The sequence below is a fragment of the Poromitra crassiceps genome (assembly GCF_964638095.1).
Source record: "Poromitra crassiceps genome assembly, chromosome: 11".
Classification (NCBI taxonomy): Eukaryota; Metazoa; Chordata; class Actinopteri; order Beryciformes; family Melamphaidae; genus Poromitra; species Poromitra crassiceps.
In genome coordinates, this window is record NC_139643.1 from 23,430,016 (window position 1) to 23,453,656 (window position 23,641).

Genomic DNA, 23,641 nt, shown 5'->3' on the forward strand with positions numbered 1-23,641 from the left:
TGCCTGAGTAGTGATGTTGTGGTCACACATGCAGCAGTCATTAGACACGGGTGTCCTTGCTGCTGCCTGAGTAGTGATGTTGTGGTCACACATGCAGCAGTCATTAGACACGGGTGTCCTTGCGGCTGCCTGAGTAGTGATGTTGTGGCCACACATGCAGCAGTCATTAGACACGGGTGTCCTTGCGGCTGCCTGAGTAGTGATGTTGTGGCCACACATGCAGCAGTCATTAGACACGGGTGTCCTTGCGGCTGCCTGAGTAGTGATGTTGTGGTCACACATGTAGCAGTCATTAGACACGGGTGTCCTTGCGGCTGCCTGAGTAGTGATGTTGTGGCCACACATGCAGCAGTCATTAGAGACGGGTGTCCTTGCGGCTGCCTGAGTAGTGATGTTGTGGTCACACATGCAGCAGTCATTAGACACGGGTGTCCTTGCGGCTGCCTGAGTAGTGATGTTGTGGTCACACATGCAGCAGTCATTAGACACGGGTGTCCTTGCGGCTGCCTGAGTAGTGATGTTGTGGCCACACATGCAGCAGTCATTAGAGACGGGTGTCCTTGCGGCTGCCTGAGTAGTGATGTTGTGGTCACACATGCAGCAGTCATTAAACACGGGTGTCCTTGCGGCTGCCTGAGTAGTGATGTTGTGGCCACACATGCAGCAGTCATTAGACACGGGTGTCCTTGCGGCTGCCTGAGTAGTGATGTTGTGGTCACACATGCAGCAGTCATTAGAGACGGGTGTCCTTGCGGCTGCCTGAGTTGTGCTGCCACCTGAGGGCAGGGAGTCAAGGGAGCAGTGATAACAAGGTTGCTAATTGGACCAAACTGGATTTGGGTTTAAGGAAGTGATTTCGGTTTATGTGTGTGCGTGTGTGTGTGTGTGTGTGTGTGTGTGTGTGTGTAAAGAACTGGTACTGGAATTGGTACCTCTGCTGCTATGAATCCCGAAAGCCGAGTGTCTCCTCTTTTAGGGCCTTTATATCTTTTGATGTGTTAGTAGCATGACTACGATGATATGGCTATTCATTTTCATTAATTGTTTTAAATTTCTGCCAAGGACCACAATAGGAATACATTTCTGACTTTATTGTGTTATCCTTGACGATTTTGTATACAAACATAATGCTCTTAATCTCTTAAGATTGTCCAAATAAACTAAACTAAACTAATAAGCAGTGTACTCAGGCCCTTGACGTTGCTATGAAACCCTACTTTCTATCACATGGACGGACCGTCACCGTAACAATGAATGTATTTTTTGCAAGATAAGCCTAAGGGCTTAATGTACACCGCCTCCGGAACAGATGCGGTACGGCTCCGGTACGGCTGCGAACAGACCCACATTCGTTTCATCTGTCAGACGTATGAACAGACCCACATTCGTTTCATCTGTCAGACGTATGAACAGACCCACACTCTGTCATCTGTCAGACGTATGAACAGACCCACACTCTGTCATCTGTCAGACGTATGAACAGACCCACATTCGTTTCATCTGTCAGACGTATGAACAGACCCACATTCGTTTCATCTGTCAGACGTATGAACAGACCCACACTCGTTTCATCTGTCAGACGTATGAACAGACCCACACTCGTTTCATCTGTCAGACGTATGAACAGACCCACACTCGTTTCATCTGTCAGACGTATGAACAGACCCACATTCGTTTCATCTGTCAGACGTATGAACAGACCCACACTCGTTTCATCTGTCAGACGTATGAACAGACCCACACTCTGTCATCTGTCAGACGTATGAACAGACCCACACTCTGTCATCTGTCAGACGTATGAACAGACCCACATTCGTTTCATCTGTCAGACGTATGAACAGACCCACACTCGTTTCATCTGTCAGACGTATGAACAGACCCACACTCGTTTCATCTGTCAGACGTATGCGGGATCCGACAAGAATAGAACAGGTGCGGAATTTTTCCGTACTGCATGGATCACCCATCAATTGGAGAGTCGATCCGGCAGTTTTGCCGGATCCGCAACGCAGCCGTAACACATCTGGTGTTGTACATTGCCTGTAACTGTGTACAGAAGATATAGATAGGCGAGCCTTCATGAAGTTGCACTGATAATAACCCTGCTGCGTCATACTTGAGGTTGTTCTCAAGCAGCTAATCTGTTAGATAAGCTGTGTCCTAAACACATCTCATGCCGGGGTTTATTTATTTCTCACAGGCTGAGTTGTCATGACTTTTACTCAAGGGATTGATTATTATCACAGAGACCACTCATTATTATTATGAAGTACACTTGTACTTTCCACTGCCGCCCTGATATGATCATGGCCTAAGCTGTTGTTGTCCTCGACTGCCTGTGAAGCAGGGTCACTGCTACGTGTCAGTGTGGTGCAGATTGCACTGACATATGGCACATAGCATCTTCCTGTGCTTGTATCCGGTGACTGTACTCATCAGTCCATATCATCTCTCTCGTGTGTGTACGTGTGTGTACGTGTGTGTACGGCACACACGCTTTATTGACATGAAGATTGAAGGTTACACAAACAATATTGCCAAAGCTTTAATTACAATGTTGATATAGAATAAGACAATAGGTAATATATTAGGGCTGTGAATCTTCACTGGCCTCACGATTCGATTCGATTCGATTACGATTCAGAGGGCTACGATTCGATTATAAAACGATTATCGATGTATCTCGATGCATCTTAAATCGATGCATCACTTTTTTCCCCCCAATACAGGATTTATTTTTTCTCACTTTCTTTTTTCTCACTGCGTGGCTACTTTTAAAATAAAGTGCATTTGCAATTGCATTGTATTACGATCCATAATTAAAATAAACATAATGCATTTACTTCCATTATATTTTATTAATACAAATGCTGCCCTCTGTTACAAGAGTTAGCCAACAGGTGGCAGTCAGGGTTCCAAGAATGCAGGAAAGCCACAGTAAAAGTGCAGAAGAAGAAGCACAAGCTTCACTGACGTTGAGCTTTACGCACGTTAAGTTGCAATAAAGAATGAGTCAAAACATATCACCTGACTGGGCATCCATCATATAAACATGCATGGTGCCAGAAGCAGAACCTTGATGATGCGACAGGACACAAAATAACAGGCTGGACACCATTCCACCATTCAACACTTGATAAGCAAAAGTGCTAAAGCTAGCAGCTAGCTGACGAACGGCTTGTATCTCCGTAACCGTAACTCATAGAGACTCGTGGGTGGCATTTGACATTTGTGAATCAATGCAGAATCGTGCACGTCCGCATCACGATGCATCTTATAATCGATTATTTTTGACACCCCTATATGTATATTTTAACCCACTCTCTTGTATTAATATGATGTCAGAAAATGTCTTTAGTGAGTGAGCTGGGTTGCTGTGTGTATTCAGCCCCCTTGCCCAGAAGCTACACTTCAGTCAGTGTGAGGTTTTGGCAGTTTAGCAGTTTGTCTTGTTCACTCTCACTACTCTGTGGCTGGAAGAGGAGTGCAGGTAGAGACGTCACCACAGCCTCCTACATAGCAGGACGTTGTATGATGACCTTCATGTTACTCCTTCCTGGGCTCTGCCCCACGCCCACCCCCAAGCCAACGAGACTGCAGCCCCGTTCCTATCCTCTCTGAGGCACTTTTCACAACATGTGTTTTGAGTCCACTTCTATGCTTTAAAGGCACAGCTAGAAAGTCTTGTTTTCACTCTTACTAAGGTCCTTATTTACAAAATTCAAATGAATAATACCACGTTTATTACTTTTAAGATGTCGCTACAGTACAGTACAACCCAAAGGGAAACCTTGCACAGAATCTGTGCTCGTTTGTTGTGATCTGCTAACCAAAGTATCTCCAAATGACAGATCCTCTTTTAGGAACTACCATGTTGTTTTCCCGTTAAGACTCAGGAGAAGGGGTTTCCTCTCTAACGTTGGACCGGACCGTTCTTTCCACATTGCTCCTGGCTATATTTTTTCTTTATTTTTAATACCAAAAATGGACTATGCAAGGTTTCCCCCCCCTCTCTCTCTCTTTCCCACGGGAGTTGCTTGTTTCTCCATCTCAACTTTGGTTTGGTCACATGAGTGTATGTTCTTCATTCAAAGCTTGTGATTGGTTACGTGTAATGGAAGCGCTAATTGTGCAGCCATGCTCATTAGTGGTCAATTAAAGTGGCATTGAACTCTTAATGAGCATTTACCACTAATGGGTGATTTTTCAGGATTTGGTTTAGATCCTCAGACAGGCAGACAAACATATGTCTTGAATAAGTCTCCTAAGTCTCCTTCCCTTTCTCCCCAGGGTCTAGATGAGGAGGCACTAGTAGACCATGGGAAGACCAGCTCCACCACCCACACAAACTATGAGAAGGAAGAGTTGGAAAGTAAGTGGAAGCCACCCACACTTGGATGTTTCCCCTGTAGCTGTGTCTTTATATATCTCTGTGCTGAATATAGCCATGTCCACACGGGATTAGCATTACAGGGACAATGTGGAAAATCCCATTGTTAACATTGGTAGAACAACATACAGAGATAACTTTCTTACAATATTACTCCTCCAAATGACAGAGGAAAATGCATCATCAATTAGTTCTGCCGGTACAAAAGAAAAACCAAAACATTTAAAAGTAAAAACTTTTTTGTAATCAGATTCTGAATGCTCCACCAAGCTTGAAATATGGTTATTAAAAAAAATAAAAAAGAAGTCACCATGCAAAGCATCAGCCATTTGGGTCAAATACATACTTTGATCAATACCTCAAATTAAAAGATCTGGGAGTTTGCTGAAAAACGTGAGTTTGTCCTGTAAACATTATTTATGGAAGCAGGCGCCTTTTAATAATCACACGTGTTTATAGGGATGCAATGGTATAACAATATTGCATATATTATTGAGTGTTTTCTCCAAAAATATCACGGTTTGATGGTTGTATTTCACCACATTACCATTTTATTCTAAGAAACGATATGACCGAGTGGGATCCACCCAGTGTGAGAAAGGGAGAATGCACAGCACAGATGTGAAGATGAAAATAAGGACATTCTTATAGGGAAATGTAGCAATTAATTGACATTGTAGCTACTAGCTTATGTTGAGGTTCATTCAGTGCAAATCAAGGATTACACACAGTACTGTTGCTTATCAGTAGGCCTGCAGCCTGCCGTTTGTACAGTTGGCCGATTTGGTATTCAAACGAGCCCCTTTTTATTTTTAACATTCTAATCTACATTTACTGCTGCTTACTTCCTGTGTAATCTATACTTTCTACGCTGTATCTGGGGTGCCATAATCCCCTCTCCTTCTAAAGGGGCATTATGGTGGGCATTGCAAATTAGCAAGTTAGCCGTGGGCTATAACTGCTGTGGTACAGGAAATCAGATGTTTTGGTAAACATTATATGTATGTGTATCTGTCCCTACACAAATAAATAAATTAGACAGTTTAGTGTGATCATCCCACTGGCCATCATCCATACGCTCCTTCTTGCCTTCAGCAGGGTGCGGAGCTGCAGCAGTTGCACGCATCACCAATGCTATTTAGAAAAAGGATTTATTCACGTTGTTTATTTCAAATTGTTTTTATTCGTTTTTAAACAATACAAACAAGAAAAAGCAAACCCCATAGAAGACAGACAATACAAAATAAGTGCAAGGTTGCATGATGTCATACGTGTATACAATGTCCTGAGTATTTGTGATGCAATGACAACCAAGTGTAAAAAACAAAACAAAAAACAAACAAAAACAAACAAACAAACAAACAAAAAAAAACAAAATAATAATAATAATAGAGACAAGGAAAGAACAAGAGGGAGGTGGGAAGAGGGTAGGGTAGAGCTGTTGGGGGCTACTAATCTAAAGTTCTTGCGTCAAATTCCTTATCATAATAATCTAAGAAGGGGTGCCAAGTAATTTCAAACTTTTCCAGAGAACCCTGGACTGTACACCTGACTTTTTCTAGCTTAAGAAATGACATTACCTCACGAATCCAGCGTGAGTGTGATGGAGGTGTGGGCGATTTCCAGCTAAAAAGAATAAGCCGGCGAGCTAGTAATGTTGAAAAGGCCATTAGATCTGATTGATGTCTGGATATCCCACTGTTGCTAGGGGCAACCCCAAATATTGCAGTAATTGGATCTGGGTCAATCTGTTTTTGACATACCGGTATATATGAGAATGTATTAAAAATGTCTGACCAGAATGTGTACAATTTTGGGCAAGTCCAAAACGTGTGGCCCAGAGTACCCGGAAACTGATGGCATCTGATGCAATTTGGGTCTGAGCCAGGATATATCCGGGCCAGTTTGGCTTTACAAAGGTGTAAGCGGTGTAGTATCTTAAACTGTAACACCCCATGTCTGATACAGACAGAAGATTTATGTATTTTACTGATAGCATTTTTCCAGATTTCGTCAGAGAGCTCCGTGTCCAAGTCTTCCTCCCACTGTACTTTCAGGTGGTGCAGCGAATAGTCTTCCATTTCTTGAATCATACAATATAAATTTGATACGCAGCCTCGTAAATAGGGATTAAGTTTCAGATACTCATCAAATGGGCAAGCCAGAGGTTTTTATTCACGTTGTTAAAGGAGATGCCCGTGCTATGTGCATATAGTCGTCGCTGTTAATCCTTCATACCGGTGTATTGTTACATCTAAGTCTTAGCCTTGAATTGAAAATCCTTATTTATGTAAGGATCAAGGATTTAATGTTGGGTTTATGGCACATTTATGACTCAGCCTGCGTGTGTCTCTGTTTGAGGCCGTTTGCTGAGCAGGGGGAACAGGTGTTACTGGATTAGTCTTTCAGGGGGGCCTTGGCAGACGCAGCCTGAATCTGCTCGAGCTCTTCTACAGGGGAACAAGAAGAGGAAGAGGAATTGTGCAGACAAATTCGTGACCAGATGCTTGTTCTAAGTGTGTCTTCTCACTGGGGACCCGGGAGCGGAACCGAGGCACACTTGCCCCAAAATTGACTCCAGGTCCGGTTTGTTTCATGAGTGTGAACGTTGCGTTCCGTGCGCGGGCGCGGAACAGCGCACCGTGACGGGGGCCACTTGAAAAGGTGGCCTGGGGAACGCTTTGGCGTGCCCGGGCGGGCACGGAACACTTGTGAATGTGAACGCCAACTGTACCGAACCACATAGACACACACGGGCGAGGATACACTCCAGGCGTAGTTGATGATGCAAGTGTTCCGTTTCCTTCCGAAGAAATGTTGTAATGTGAAAGCTGACCAGCAGGGGAGAGGGGAGGGGGGGGCAATCATACTCGGGAACGGAACGGAATGAAAGCAATCGTTCCCAGTGAGAAAGCACCCTAAACGGCAAAGCTCTGTTGTTTTGTTCCATTCATCAATGTTTGAACTGATGTGAAAATAGATGGTTTTCAGGAGTAAAGGGCTTCGAGCAAGACTGTTGACTTCACAGCTCTCAAAGCTTTTTGTCAAGTGAACCTTCATGAAAGAGCACCTGCTTGTTTTTCTGCACACAGATCCGAGTCAAAGAGTCATCGCATATTGTAATTATTACTTTATTTACATACAGTACTTTAGTTTACACCTTACCTTACATTACTGTTTACTGATCCCAGTCATTTGTTAGACTATATTACTTTTCATCACATGTAATATCATTACCGAAATTGAAAGTAATTTGTCACTAAAGTGAATATTAGTAACGTAATTACCAGTGACTTGGGATTTACCCCATTAAGACCAGACAAATGCTGTCGTGTGAGTTGTTAGTCACGGAGAAGGACAGCATGCTAAATTTAGCATTCTCTTTCTCATTTGATTGTCTAAATATTTGGCACACACATAAAGGCCATGGAATTCCAAATATGTTACTTGGACACTTAACCTTTTTCTTTCCTTTTGTTTCCCCCCCAAATCATATTATTGGAGACAACGATGATGGCGGCATCAAATCCTACATCAAAGAACAGTTTCTAAATGAGGCCCTCGGACTGCAACCCCCCCCCCCTACCCCTTACCCCCCACCCTGACCTCCCTACCCCCCTACCCCCCACCCCCCACCCTCCCTCATCTGACTGTCATTAGTGAATAAGGACATAACACTGATTAGCTGCTTGCTTCTAGGGACAATACAAAGCCTAATCAGGCACCACATAAGTACATAATCACAGCCACCCAGAGGCATGCAGTGTGTTATGTGATAACTGGCTAAGACAATTAAAACACTGCTACATCTAACATTAGAGGGGGTGGTGGAGGAGGGGGGGGGCTGATCGATACAGCATAGTCTCATGATATTTTGTGTGACAATATATCGTGTATATACGAATGCCAAGTATCGCAATATTTTATTATATAAATGATCAGGTGCATGCAACATTTATGAGAGGTTTTTATGACGGTGTTAATAGGCCCTTTTCACGGGGGCCATTTTGTGTCGAAAAGGCAGAATAAACACAGGAGCAAGCAACACGCTAATGAGGGTTTCCAAATTCCAATCATGGAAGTTGGAAACCCTCATTAGTGTTTTGCTTGCTCCTGTGTTTACCCTGCCTTTTCCACACAAAATGGCCCCCGTGAGAAGGGTCTATTGTCTACTTGACAATTTTGCTGCAATAAAAATGAATCAAGTGAGATGAACAGACTAGTGGAAACTTTATCTTAGATAAAACAGATGTTGACAAAGTTTTCCCTTGGGGACATCATTTGCAGTGGAAAAAAGGTAACATATTGCAATACTCAATACATGTATATCGCGATACCAGCATATTGCAATACTATCGTGACTTAAGTATCATGATAATAGGGCTGTTCGATTTTGCCTAAAAATTTAATTGACGATTTTTTCTCTCAAAACTCGATTTTCGATTTGGATTTGGATTTTTTATACTATTATACTTCTCTAAACATTTGTTGCCCTGCAGAGCTATTTTTTTCTCTCTTTTTTTCATAAGTGACAAATTACGCTTTTACTCTGAAGGCAGAACAAGCAAACTTCCTGTTTTAGCCTAACTTGCTATGTCTAACTTCCTGTTGCTTGTTAACCTGCAGTCACTTGACACTGGTGGATTTGATTGAGCACTCGGTGCTCTTTTGGAGGTGAGTCCTGGTAACGTTACTCGGTGGCCTCACGTGTTGTTTTGTTGTTATGTGAAGTGTAAAGGCAACATTTCAGCGTCCGGTGATAACGTCTTTGTTTGTGCGCGTGTGTGTGTTGTGGTAATCGTTATCTTGCACAGCCCACAGTGCAACACGCTGCTCAGTGCTCACACTCTGTGCTTTTTGGAGGGGTTGAAATAAGTTCATTGCTGCTGTCTAGTAGCCAGCAGTAGTCACAGCCTCCAGAGAGACTTTACAGCGGGGAGAAGGGATGAGTAGCAGCACACGTACATGAGAGAGAGCCGCCCCGCCATAATGTAATTACCCTAGTTAAAAGTGTAAATCGATTTTACGATTTTCATTTTTTTAACATCGTTTTTAACTAATTGATTCGATTACGATTCAAAATTGATTTATCGAGCAGCCCTACATGATAATATCGTATTATGGGGCAATGCATCTGGAGATTCCCACCCCTATCTACCAATATCTATAACCCATCAGAAATGTGCTTCCCTGATAACTGTAAGTCAAAGCCAAGGAAGGATAGGATCAAACTAGACCAATATCAACATTTATTTGAATGTTCTATTTTAACACTTCGATGAAAGGCTGTGTAGCAGAGCTTTGAGATGCTCCGTGTGTGTAGGCTACGACTAGGAATGGGATTTTTTTCTCCCTCCAGTTTCACTGACTGTTAATCGGTTATAACTGACTAACTGACTTCTCTAAACAGATGTCAAACATTTGCATAATTGACTGTTCCTTTGTTGTGTTGACCGGAAAAATAGAACCTTTGAATGATGACGTTTTGTTCTCCATTAAGCATAACAAGATGGGAAATAACTCTGTTGCCTGTTTTTAATCTATAATGCTAAACCACAGAAATTGTATTTTTGTGTTTTTGTTTTTGCCCTGGCAACTCGACACTGACTGCATGCGGGCTAAATGCTAGATTAGCTGGCCAGTATTTCTCTTGCACACCACCGGTACTCTAACCTCACCCAGTGATGAATCAATGAGTTGTTTAATTGTAATGGCTTCCATGCGTGCGTGTCTCCCCCGGGCGTGTGTGGAGAGAGGAGGGCTTTTAAAGACGTGTCAGTGTTGTTTATGGCTGGAGGACGCAGCAGAGACATCTCCAACAACCACATTCTCCCTCAGGTGGGCTTCGCTGCTTCTCCTTCTGTCCCCCCCTGCTGCTCTGTCTCTATGTGGGACTCATTCCTCCCACCACGTCATATCTCCATTTAGCCCATTCTCTCCTATCTCTCTTTTTTTTTGGTCCAGCTTGGCTGTCCTCCTCTCCCTCCTCTCTTCCTCCCCTTTCATCTCGTTCCATCTCTCTTTCTCTCTCTCCCTCTTTCCACCTCTCCTTCTCTCCGTCTGCTCAGCTCATGTGTGTGTGTGTGTGTGTGTGGGTCTCTCATCCCCTCCCCAGTTTTGTGTGTGTGTGTGTGTGTGTGTGGGTCTCTCATCCCCTCCCCAGTTGTGTGTGTGTGTGTGTGTGTGTGTGTGTGTGTGTGTGTGTGGTGCGTCTTGTTTTCATTCCTCCCGGGGTCCCTCTCAAATCCGACGAGAAATGACTCATCTGTGAGAAATGACTGTTGGCAGAGAAAGTAGGGCGGAGAAGTGGGCCTGTGCGGCAGCAACCATGATGATGAAGGGGAGCGGGGGGAAAACGTCGGGGCACTGGATGGGTGAAGAAGTTAAATGTTCTTCTTCTCTCCTTTCCTTTTAAGTAGGTTAGCCAGTGTACACACACAGGGAATGGAGGGAGTGTCTCTGTCTTATGTCTCATACTTTAGCTAAGCTATCCAGTCCAGTGCCTGTCCATTACTGGGGACGTGTGTTACTGCTGCTCTTGTAGGCTTGCATTGTCCATTTAATGAACGGGTATGCATTTTCACTTGAATGTACAGTACAGGGTTACCCTGATTTTGAAATGTAATCTAATGGTTATATTTTTTCAAAAACATGGCTCAGCATTATGACACTTGACACTTACATGGCTTCAAAGAAGGTTACAAAGATTGGCTGTCGGGCACCATTGAAAAACAAATGGATATTTTGTTTTTCGCCACAGCACTGCTTGCTAGGTGACACTAGGCATGGGTCGGTTTGAAAATGTTGAAACCGGTTCGATATTCCCCAAAAAACGTATCAAACCGGTATATCGTTTTTTTTTTTTTTTTTGTGTAGTCCATAAATGACTGTAATGCGACTGCAGTTGGTGGCGATAATGCACCTCTAAGCTGGTATGCCAACCAGCACTAACACTGAATAAAAATAAACAGAACCATTTAACTGTAACAACACACACATTTCTCATAACTATTCAGCTGAACTTTTCTTCAAACATCAACATAATAAACAAAATAAGACTTTTGCCTACTAGTGCAACTTGAGAAGAGGCTAATAGGAAAAATAGTGCAATCAGAGTGGATCGGCACAATTTTTTTTATAAAATAATAATAATAATAATCTTCGGTTTTTTCGGTTCGCATGTGATCAAACCGGTTTGGGCTCGTACACCGAACCGAACCAGTAAAAACGGAAATCGACCCATGCCTAGGTGACACCGTCAATCACTAGGGAATGTGGGAACCCAGAGTCTACAGAGTCTATTTTGATTTGAAAAGTAGACTCTGGGACGGCCCTACACTTTTTCCCCCCCGGCTTCCTGTACAGAGCGCCTCTCCTGCCACCGTGGCGTCACTTCCTTTTCCGTGTCCCTTTCTAATAACGTCAACGCAAAAACACTCTGCATAGAAGACGTCAACTCGTCTCACAACAACAGTGGAAAATTACTGGAGGTGGAGTTGTTGTGACTACCGTACTAGTAGTATCGCCAAAGTCACGGCGCAAATTGCTATTCAGACTATAAACAGTGGAGCACGTCAGTCACTTCCTTTTCCGTGTCCGTGGTGCTGGAAAGACTTTTCAAATGTAGGAGAGATGGACATTATAATATGCAAAAGAAAGATAATTGTTCGTTGCACTTCGTCCTGTCACAAACCCAGATGAGATGTTTGGTTTGCATTTGCATCCAGACTGTTGTTTCTGGCAGGCAGCTGTCGGGAGTGACGGCATAAACACTGAACATTACTCGCGCTTTGTACAATTTCTGTTAACATCTTTACCGGTGGTGTTTTTTCAGTGGGGAATTGCAGATATGATCATTTTAGTTTCAACTACATTCTTTAATTAATTTAACAAAAACTTATGTTTGTCTTGAGGAAAGCTTTGGTGTTGCTGAACTCATTCCAATGTGAAGTAGCTAGTAGTTGTACCTCACTAGGTTGTAAAACTCTACTTTGACTCTCGGCTGTTTCTCTCTCTCCTTCTCTCCTCCTCTTCCCCCTGTTTCCTTTTGATTTAGGTCCACGATCCACGAGAGTTTCTTAAGGTGCACATCACATTTCTGAATCTTAATTCCAATGTTTTCTCGTTTCCCCCCCCCAGGCCACAGAGCAGTGTATGTAGGCGTCCATGTTCCTCTTGGAAGGGAGAGCAAACGCAAGCATCGCCACAGAGGACATAAACACCACCGCAAGAAGAGGGAGAGAGACTCCGAGGAGGGGAAGGAGGATGGCAGAGAGTCGCCCCCTTATGGTAAGAGGGAGAAAGACTCTGAGGAGGGGAGGGAGGATTTGCAGAGAGTCGCCCCCTTATGGTTGGAAACTATTTGTAACTCACAAACCCAACCCCCCACACTCTTTTCTCTCTTCCTCCCTCTCTCAAGTCCACTCTCTAACTGTCATTTTCCACTACACAGTTCCTGAGTCATATCAACTGTTGACAGCGTCGGCCATGTTTATTCATGCACTCACAGACGTGTTGCCTCAAGGCAATAAACAGGAACCCTTGTATTCAGGGCCGGCCCTGTACATCTGAGGGCCCTAAGCAGGATACGTTTGGGGGGCCTGCCTCGCAGTGGACAGAGACTGAAGTATTCATAGAACCAGCCATATGCAATTATAACCCTTATGCATGTTATTTGTACCTCTATCAACATGATGAGCTGCAGTTATTTTACTGCTAATTAAATACACTCAGTGAAACACTCAAAGTAAAGCTGACTGACTGCATTTGTCATTTTTACTTCTACTTTGTTTTTGTCTGAATGCTTAGTGTTGAATATTTAAAAAAATGGCATTAACTGTGTTTATCCACTAGGCGGCTCCAAACCTCACTTCAGTATTGCTCCTGAGAAAGTAATTTTTATTTATTTATTTTAATCCGAAAATAATGCTAAATGTAAATGAATGTAAATCCAGGGGTAAATAATGTTATATAACCATACAGCGGGTTTGGTTCCCCCTGGCGGCCAAGTAAAAAAAAAAAAAAAAAAAAAAAATGCTGTCATCACATTCCAATGGTATGAGGCCATGTTTCATCACACATTAATGCAATTGTGCTCTTTGGAGTCACAAGAGTCTCAGCTTTGTTGCCATACTGAATTTCTACAACTCCATGAGTGTTTAGGTACCACAGTGTGCAGAAATAGGGAAAGAAAAAAAGGCGAGAATAACATCTTTTCACTGAATGCACATGGCTGTCTTTAGGACCCTGCAGCTCATTGTACCCTGCTGGTCCACCCAGCTGGTGCGAAGCAATAATCGCGTAAGTGTAATTTGGAAAATCCTGGAGCGAAAAGTGTAAGATTAAGCACAGGTTGTTTTTATGGTTTATTATGGTAATTCACGTTGAAAAAAATAGAAAAACATCGTCCTGGCACCCAGAAACTCAAATACTCCTTAAACGTCTGCTGGGGTCCACCGGCACGCCCATTGACTCCCATTAAAACCGCCTTTTTGAGACCTCCAGGAAATTCTTACAAAATTAATGTATTTAATTTTTTTCAGCGGGCATCCTGTACCAAATACCTTGAAATTTGACCTTAATATCTAACCTTCGGGTTGATTGAACATTTGGTTGAGTTACAAGGCTTCAATTCCATTGCATAGTTTTCCCATTGACTTCAATGTTAATTTTGCAAAAAAAAAAAAAAAAAAAATCGACTCCCAGCCACTTTCCCCAAAAATAATTATTTTTCTGATCTTACACCTCTCAGTTCGACTCAAGACATCAAATTTGTAGTTTCTATTGTGTTTGCCCCCCCCGCTATTTCCCCAGCACATCACACAGCACAGCACAGCAACCAATTACATGGAGATTTACATGAAAAGTACCCTGCAGTTATCAATCATGGAAAAATGGTCATATGACCTGCGAACGCGGATTTTCCGGTGCAAACTAATTATTTGAAGCTTGGCCCTTATTTGATTCCATAGGATGAAGCTCATTTGCGTTTCTTGTGAAAACTAGCTCGAAGTCGAAAATGGGCAGTTTCATGTTTTTTTTTGTAAAACTTACCTTAGTTGAAACTACATCGTATCTCCGCGCCCGTTCGTTGTAGAGACTCATGACGAGCATTTTCGGAATCGGCATCAAAAAGTGACTCTAGATGTGTAATCTTGTCGCGATCATTGCCGTTCTAAGAGGTTTCAATGACTTCCGCGTTGAGACAGGCAAAAGCTGCGAGGCGCAGCGGGCCACAGTAACATCCGATGCCCACGAAGGAGCGCCTTGGGCGGCGGAGGCGGTCAGAGCGTCATCCATGGAGGCCAGTTCTGTGCTCCCTCACTCATGGCCTAAATGGTGTCGCTCAAGCGTGTGTTTTGAGCAGGATGTTCAACTACGCATATGAGGTGGGAGGAATGGAATCAGGAACGGATATGGATCGATAAAAAATAAGAAAATACTTACTTATAAATATAAAAAACAAGTACTAATATCAAGATCCATGAAAGTTAAAAAAATGCAAATTTGCAATTCTCAAAAGATGGAAGCTGGGATAAAGTAATTCCTCCGCCAAAAATGTCATCAATCCATAGCTATGATAATCCCACCACAGCGCCACCAGGTGGCATTCATGGGAAGGGAAAAAAATAATATTTTGTGTTTTCTACTGAAAATTTTATTGTACAGAAAATACAGTAAACTGGCATTTGAGGGGTTAAAATTCAGTGAGCATGAAATGTTGATATGAGGTATGAGAGATGAAGTTACCAATGGATAAGAATCAATAAAAAATAAAAAAATAATTAATTAAGACTATCAAAAATAAAAATTAATATCAAGGTGCATGTACATGGACCAGCAGACGTTTAAGGGTTAGCGGGTTAGCAGGGTACAAGGGTTAAACCCTATGTAGCTGATTATGTCAGAGGTAAACATGGCTGTGAAGCTAGACTCCTGCGGTTCTAATGACTCCACTTTAATCCTTTTACATTTTGTATCGCTTTTACCACGTTATTATTACTGTGCAAAGCACTTTGTGAATGGCCCCGGTAAGTGCACGCCTACTGCGATGAATATATGTCTTAAAAGTCAGACACTGCTAAACTGCTTGCAGCCATAATAGGGCATTCATACAAAAGTAGTGGAGCAGCACTAAAACACGAGGGGTTTCTTACATACACTATATTTATTACATCCATCCTCCATTCCTCTTTGGGTAAGCTACATGGCGCAACAGGGGACAAAGTGATTGGCATTTCTGATAAGAGGCCAATTATTCATTTGTAAGGAAGGGTTGGTGTATTAAAGTCCGGCTTGATATCTTGATGTGAGAGCGAGGTCTAGGAACCCGTTTGAAAAAATACTCATGCCCATTTACCTTTTGTAAAAAAACAAACTTTCACCGACTTTGGAGCTATTTTATACCCACTTCCCAGTGAGCTAGCATAACAGGGTTGGTCCTATTCGTCTGGATGTCTAGTTTTCCGCTAATACCAGAAGTTCTGCTCGAGCTTAAAAACGGAGCATGCGAGAGCTTGTCAAAGACGGACTGCGCCCTGCCATCTTCTTCCCACAGGGGCCCCCTGGCGCCTGCGGGGCCCTAAGCAGCTGTTTTAGTTTTCTTATAGGGAGGGCCGGCTCTGCTTGTAATGGCTAAGTTACCCAGCTAAGTCTCTGTGGACCTCTCTGTTCTGTTCTTTATAAATGTATTTGGATTCAAACTTTGTTCAAACTCTTAACAATGCATGGAGACACTGATTGAAGGCTTTGGCATTTTATTCACTGTGTGCGTGCATTCTCTCTGTGTGAATATTTGCACTTTGAGACAGAGCTCATAAACGAATGATCTTAGAATTTGGCCTACCGGTATGTGAGAAAGCCTGAAGTGACAATCCCAATGACTATATTTTAGCTAAATATCGTGTTCATGATTATTAGTAATTATTGGTGATAATGAGATGATTTGATGAAGGAAGATTTTTACTGTCCCATAGCAAAAAATGCTACCAATATCTACAAAATGATACTAATATCTGTGGGGATTTGAAATGATGACAGTATCTTGCATGATGTTACCTTTTCAATCGACCGTTCTGTTGGGATCTCTGTTCTAATTAGCGGGCCCTTCTTTATGGTGAAAATATAGCTTATTTGTAAAAATGTAATTTATTTATGTCAGCTACAGGCCAAGCTGTGCTACAGACCTGTTGATATTATTGCAATTTCCTGATCAACAATAGAGGTCCATAAAAGTCATAGATTAATGAATGTCCCTTTTTCAGATGGGGCCAATCAGAGGTGGGAAGTAACTAAGTACAAATACTTCAAACAGAGCCTAACAGAGCTTTATTTACACCATTAGATTACTCTTGTTAACTACATTTAACTCGTTTAACTTTACGTAACTCACGTTTAACTCAGACTGTAAATTCAACGTAAATTCATATTTAATATCCACGGAACACTCATCCACTCATGTACATATTGTATGTATATATATTAGTGCTGCACGATTAATCTAATCGCAATCGTGATGTCAGCACGTGCGATTACATAACCGCAAAAGTGTGCGATTTTTTTTTTCACGTCTTTTTGAGTGTGTGTGAGCGAGCCTCCTCTAAACCAACGTTACACGCGACGCAGCAAACACGTTTCTCTGCCATCACACTGGGCATCAACACTAGCGGGAGACTTCTCACATGCACTCCCCGCAAATAAGTAATGTTATGCGCAGCAAGGTTCACAAACATCTAACATCTTACCAAGAGGGAGAAAGAGAACATCCATGATCGCTAACAGCTAGCTATGCTAATAACTAGCTCGCCGTTCAGAAACACATGTAAACAGCCGTGTGATTAGTGAGAAAGTCAGTAAAGTAAGGAGAGAGCTGCAGGTGCTTATGCAGAACTAGTGCGCGATTAAGTACACAGTGGGTAATGACCCGCTGTGATGAAGAATATAGCGAGATTACAAGGTTGATAGCAGAGAAAACACTGTTGCAGCTGCCTGCAGCATCACCTCCAGGCTAGCTAGCTAGCCTGTCACATGATTCCTTCATGGTCCCTCGATAAAGTCTGCAGATGCACGTTACCTCGCCTCTCTCTCAAGAAGTGTCACGTGAGTGTGGCGTTTAAGGCCATCTGTTGTTTTATTTTTTTTAAGATAATTTTATTTCAAATTGTTTTATTTATTTAGTTTTAATATATTTTCAATTGTAATATATTTCATGTATTTTAGTCTGTGATATGTGAAACCGTGGTATTTTTGTCCAAGGTTATCATACCGTCAAAAACTCATGCCGGGCCGGCACATCCCTAGATACCATTTGTTTATTATATCACAATCGCAAATCGCAATATTGTCCACCCTAATCGCTAATCGCACCTTTCCCCCAAATCGTGCAGCACTAATATATATATTTGATTTGATTGCACTTGCAACATTGTGATTGTCTTTTTAGCCATTTTTCCTATCTACAGTATATCTCTGAATATTGACATGTCTTTTTAGCCATTTTTCCTATCTATATCTCTGAATATTGACATGCTGCATACTGAAACTAAGATAAATTCCTCATAATCTTGCATATTGTGGCAATAAAAGTGATTCTGATTCTGATCCACTCGAGCAATTGTGATGTCATCAGTGAGTGATGTCATCAGTGATGTCACTTGAACAATTTGTCCCTTCATAAAGCCTTTCAATTTGAGGCCTAAAGGAATGACGGCTCAAGCACGGCATGATTGACACTCGGTTACACGATGCCGCCTGGGCAGGAGACCTGGACAAACTGAGGACTCTGCTGCAGGAGGAGTGCTTCAGAAGGCAGATCAATGAGATGAGTGTGTGCTACTACTACACCTCCACCCCTCTGGTGTATGCAGCTGGCCAGGGTCACGCTGCCTGTGTGGCCTACCTGATCACCCAGGGAGCCCAGGTAGACCTACCTGATGGACGTTGCATGCCTCTCTACTGGGCCGTGTACAACGGTCACCTGGACTGCGTCCGGATCCTCCTGGAAGCCGGGGCCGACCCCAACAGAAGAGGCTACCCATACATAAACACCTTCTTCAGGTTCCCTCCTGTCCCGAAGTCTCCTCTCTACATCAGCGTATCCTACCACCACCTTGACTGCTTCCGCCTGCTGCTCCAGGCCAGCATTCTGACCCGTGACGTGGGATCTTGCCTGCTGGGTGTGGTGCTGAGACTCGGGTGCGACGCGGCCTTCGTCCACCTGCTGCTGGACCACGGTGCCGACCCGGCTCTGGTGACCTGGGAACTGGGGGCAGATCCCGAGGCTCTCGGGGTCGTTCTGGAGGCCGAGAAATGTCCTCGCGGTCTGGCCCACGTGTGCCGGATCCAGATCCGCCAAGTGCTGGGCATGCATCGCCTGAACCAAGTCCACTCCCTACCACTAACACAAGTCATGAAGGACTTCGTGCTCCACCAAAATTGACTTGAAGGACTGTCAGTTTATTTATTTTCATTTCCTAGGTTTAGTTCTTCAGTGACTGTTTCCACCAGCTCAGCATGATGTACCAACCCAACTGGTATTGATACCGATACCAGTACTACTTATCGATACTCCATAATTTGGTGTAAAAGTAAAGACGTGACATGAAAAGATGTGAAAAGTTATGATTACTTTTTGGCAGAAATGAGTTAAATTCCTGAGAAGGCCTATTTCGTCATTGTGAATATGATGATTTATCAAACTATGTATTAGAAATATGTACCGGTAATTCGTTTTGAAGGTGCGAGAAGGCATTTTGGGGTGAGTCATTCATTCGGTCAGGAATGGATTACTGTGATGATGTCTTCAGTGATGATGTCGTCAGTGCCAAACTTGGGCTGTTGAAACGGTGATGATGTCATCAGTGCCAAACTTGGGTTGAAAGATGTAGTTTCCTCAATGAAGGTCGCCTGTTTGCTACATGACACATGTGGTCCTGTGCCAAAGTTGCCTTTGTTTTATTTTAATTGGATCCCAATGAACAGAGAAAACATCTGTAGTTTTCCCTACTACAACACCCACGATGCATTGCGCTGCGCACGTCACTGGCTCGACTTAAAAAAAGAAACGAAAAAAGGTATGCTGCAGGGACACAGCAAAGCAGCATTAGATCTCTTTACTGATGCGTATTTTCATTTACAAAACGTCTTCCTCATCGAGGCTGAATAAATCGCACCCATTTCAAGGATTATGAAACAAGTAATCTCTTACGTGGATGCTACCGTGTGTTGAACAGTGCTGTTGGATACTAACACTACAGAGCAAGTTAATACGGTCCGTCGCTGTTTGTTGTTATTCTGTATTCAGAGTTGGCAACATCGACATAATTGTCAGAAAACAGTCAGGTTTCAGCAAAGCACCGTGAAGTTTGTTGCAGCGCGAGGCAGAGTTTTCTCTGTCTGTCTCCCTGACACTCATCACAGGGCAGCCTCCTCCCAGCTGCAGGCGTCTCTCTGGGCTGAGAGATTCTCTAGTCCGGTGCTCGTCTCCTCTAGGCTCTGTTGTGTGATTCAACAGCGTGATATGTGACCTCGTGTCATGAAACTACTTTTCTTCCAAATATACTCAATCTTTTTAAACGTGTCGAAGTGTAGTGACAGGACAGGAGGAGTGTAAACATGCAACGTCAAACGTCATCATCGCCTGATGTCATAGCATCGTTTCCCACGGTTTACGGCCCCCCAGGATGCAAAACGCCGTTAGTTGTCATGGTAACCTCAGACTGCGATCGACTCGGCATGGCCTTTGCGAAACGTATTGTGCACCCCTGATCTACACAGTTGGACTCAGTGCCACAGCCCAAAATGATGACATCAAAGAGCAGAGATACACACGCATCCACTGCAGCTGCTGAGGAGGGTGTGAATCAGGAGACTGTTGTTAAAACCCACATGCTATTAGCCTCCTTGTCATCCTTTTTCAACCTTCCATCTTTTTTTCACTCGTGATGTTCGGAGGATTATTAATGTGGAATGTGGGGAAGATGGATGATGATATTCAAATTTGCCATAATACAATTTGTTTTTTTACCAATAAATGATGGAGTTAGTGTGAAGTCTTTTAGCAAGCTGCTCGTATCAGATGCCTAATATACAGTAGGTAAAACATGTCACTCACACTGTCCAGGTTAGGAGTTTGATTGCCTTTTAACACGTTCACTGCCATTGACGAGTTATCTCGGCTTACAGAATCCAACCGTTCACTGCCAAAGACGAGTTATCTCGGCTTAAAAAAAAAAAAAAAAAAAATGACGGTGGGACGTTGATCTAACCCTTTTACGTCTCCTACACCAGAATTGGAGGTATTGAATGTGTATAATCTATTTTACCGACCCACTGAGTGGCGACATGTCTCTCCACAGTAGAAAGAGGCGACCCAAAACTGGAGGGAAAAGCGCGAGGAAGCCGTTCTCATACTGTAAAATTGATGGCAAAAACGCTTTCACTTTCGCGCTGATGCACAGCGGTGGCAACGGTGGGGGGTTCCAAGAATAGATTGGATGCACACTTTGAAACACGCAGCATAAATATGACCAGAATCGCAAAAGCTTCATCAAAGCTCTCAACCAAAACTCCACGAAACGAGCGAGTCCACCCAGACTTCCTCAAAGAGCGGCCACGCAAACAGGCACAGCAGCAGCAGCAACTTCGTTGTGACACGCCCGCTTTAGAGCCAGGGAGGCAGGAGGAGAACACACACGGAGGGAGGAGTTGGAAGCAGAGGGGGGTTTCCTGCTGTTATGGAGGAAATTACTGTTCAAAACTATTGTTTAGATGTCTGACGTCTCATGATGCCAAAAATGAATGGTTAAAGTGACTGTTCTATCGAATTTCACAAAAAGCCGTTTATCTCTGAATAATTTTTCTGACGCTGAAACTATGCTGTATTCAACTGCTAATGCTTACAAACTACTAACTCTACAAACTAACTATTTTAGACAGAGAAAGCACACATTCTATTAGTTCTTTTGAGATATTGTGTGTTCACAAAGTCTTAGCAGAAAAGAATCCTCGGGTCTTGAAAGATGAGCCAGAATCCTCAAAAAAAACCTCTGGCAGAACCTACCTACAGTAAAAAAAAAACGTCTGGCAGTGAATGTGTTAATTACACTCGTGCACATTTCCTCAGTCTCAGTCTCATCTCATGAACTAACATGAAATATACCTATTTATTATATTTATGTCTGCTGTATGGGAATGTATGGGCAATGCTGTTATATCAGCAGTTACTATTGAATGAATAGGAGTAGGATGAACAGCCTGAAGAATAATGATCCTCTCTGATAGTGTTTTCCTCTTTCATTCACAATCGGTCCATTTCTGCCTCCCTGTGGTGTTCCCTTTCCCTCTTTTCTCTGTGTCTGTCTCTAGATGTCCTGATCATATCTCTCCCCTGATTAAACAAGACACCAACAGTAGATCGATGATTAAATAAGACATGAAAAGTAGATTGATGATTAAATAAGACATGAAAAGTAGATTGATGATTAAATAAGACATGAAAAGTAGATAGATGATAAAATAAGACATGAAAAGTAGATTGATGATTAAATAAGACATGAAAAGTAGATTGATGATTAAATAAGACATGAAAAGTAGATAGATGATAAAATAAGACACGAAAATAAGATGGATGATTAAATAAGACATGAAAAGTAGATAGATGATTAAATAAGACATGAAAAGTAGATGGATGATTAAATAAGACATGAAAAGGAGATGGATGGGAAGCGGTCCAAGTTCTCATTATTCTCTCTTCTTGCACACTTACCTCAAAAGATCCTTCAGTTTCAAGTCTGTTGATGTGTAACAAAATGAAAAGTCATTACAGTGATGGATTGGTCTTACTGAACCCTAAACCCCAAACTCATTCTCCCCAGCTACAGAACGCATCAATGCAATTTGACCATGCCACCACGCACTCACTCACTCACTCACTCACTCACTCACTCACTCACTCACTCACTCACTCACTCAGAAAATGATCCTATGGTATTAAATTGCTTCCTAGTCTCATCTACTTGTATTGCACTCTTACATCTGTGCTTCTGTGAGCGGACAGGTTCCCTTACCTTTATAACTGAAGGCATAGAGAGCGTCCACCAAATGGCACAGATTCCCCCCCTGAGAATTCTATTGTTATTACCTTTGCTCCCCCCTGTAAAAGTGACCTTTGACCTTTGTCCAGACACACCATCCCAGCGGGTCCAGTTCATCCTGGGTACGGAGGACGACGACCTGGAGCACGTCCCCCACGACCTCTTCACCGAGATGGACGAGCTCTCCTTCAGAGACGGCAGTGCCACCGAGTGGAAGGAGACCGCCAGGTCAGAAAGCGGCACCAGGACACTTTGTGCATGTAAAGCAGTCCACGACTCCACAGCTCATTTTGGCTTTTGATGCAAAGTTGAGCTCTTTTTCAGTGTGGCTCAAGAACTGCTTGATTATGGTTAACCCGATAATCCAGATTATCATCTAGGTATTGATTATAGTTTGATTATGGTTAAACTGATAATCCAGATTATCATCTAGGTATTGATTATTGTTTGATTATGGTTAAACTGATAATCCAGATTATCATCTAGGTATTGATTATTGTTTGATTATGGTTAAACTGATAATCCTGATTATCATCTAGGTATTGATTATTGTTTGATTATGGTTAAACTGATAATCCAGATTATCATCTAGGTATTGATTATTGATTGATTATGGTTAAACTGATAATCCAGATTATCATCTAGGTATTCTGATACAAACTATTAATCCCAGCCATTAGTCTTAGTGGACACTTGTATGCGCACAATAGTGCAAGTATTACCAATTCTATGAAAAAGGTTTCAGCCGTTTACATGATTCAATAGTTTGACAACTCACCACAATTCTGTGTTTGAAGTACTTTTTGATTATTTAGAGAGAATTGTGGGAGTCATTATAATGTAATTATAATGAGTGGGTCGAAGTAAAAGTGTGTGTGTGTGTGTTGTCCAGATGGCTGAAGTTTGAGGAGGATGTGGAAGATGGCGGGGAGAGGTGGAGTAAGCCTTACGTCGCCACGCTGTCACTACACAGCTTATTCGAGCTGCGTAGTTGCATACAAAACGGCACCGTCATGCTGGACATGAGGGCCAACAGTATCGAGGAAATCGCTGGTAAATTTATTTAAATCACTTGTATTGACAGTACTTATATCCTCCTTGTTTTTGTCTGTTTTATCCTCCTGTGACCCTGTTTTTAAATCATATTTGGCATTTTTGT

General features: G+C 42.7%; 1 protein-coding gene across 1 annotated transcript in view; it reads left to right on the forward strand.

The window, feature by feature from the left end:
- Nucleotides 1-23,641, forward strand: part of LOC310784777 (sodium bicarbonate cotransporter 3-like) — a 79,594-nt gene that overhangs the window by 25,056 nt on the left and 30,897 nt on the right. The window contains exons 2-5 of the mRNA XM_083645823.1: nt 4,291-4,372; nt 12,530-12,679; nt 22,572-22,710; nt 23,375-23,535. Coding sequence (XP_083501949.1) covers nt 4,291-4,372; nt 12,530-12,679; nt 22,572-22,710; nt 23,375-23,535 — 532 coding nt within the window. The remainder of the gene's footprint in view (nt 1-4,290; nt 4,373-12,529; nt 12,680-22,571; nt 22,711-23,374; nt 23,536-23,641) is intronic.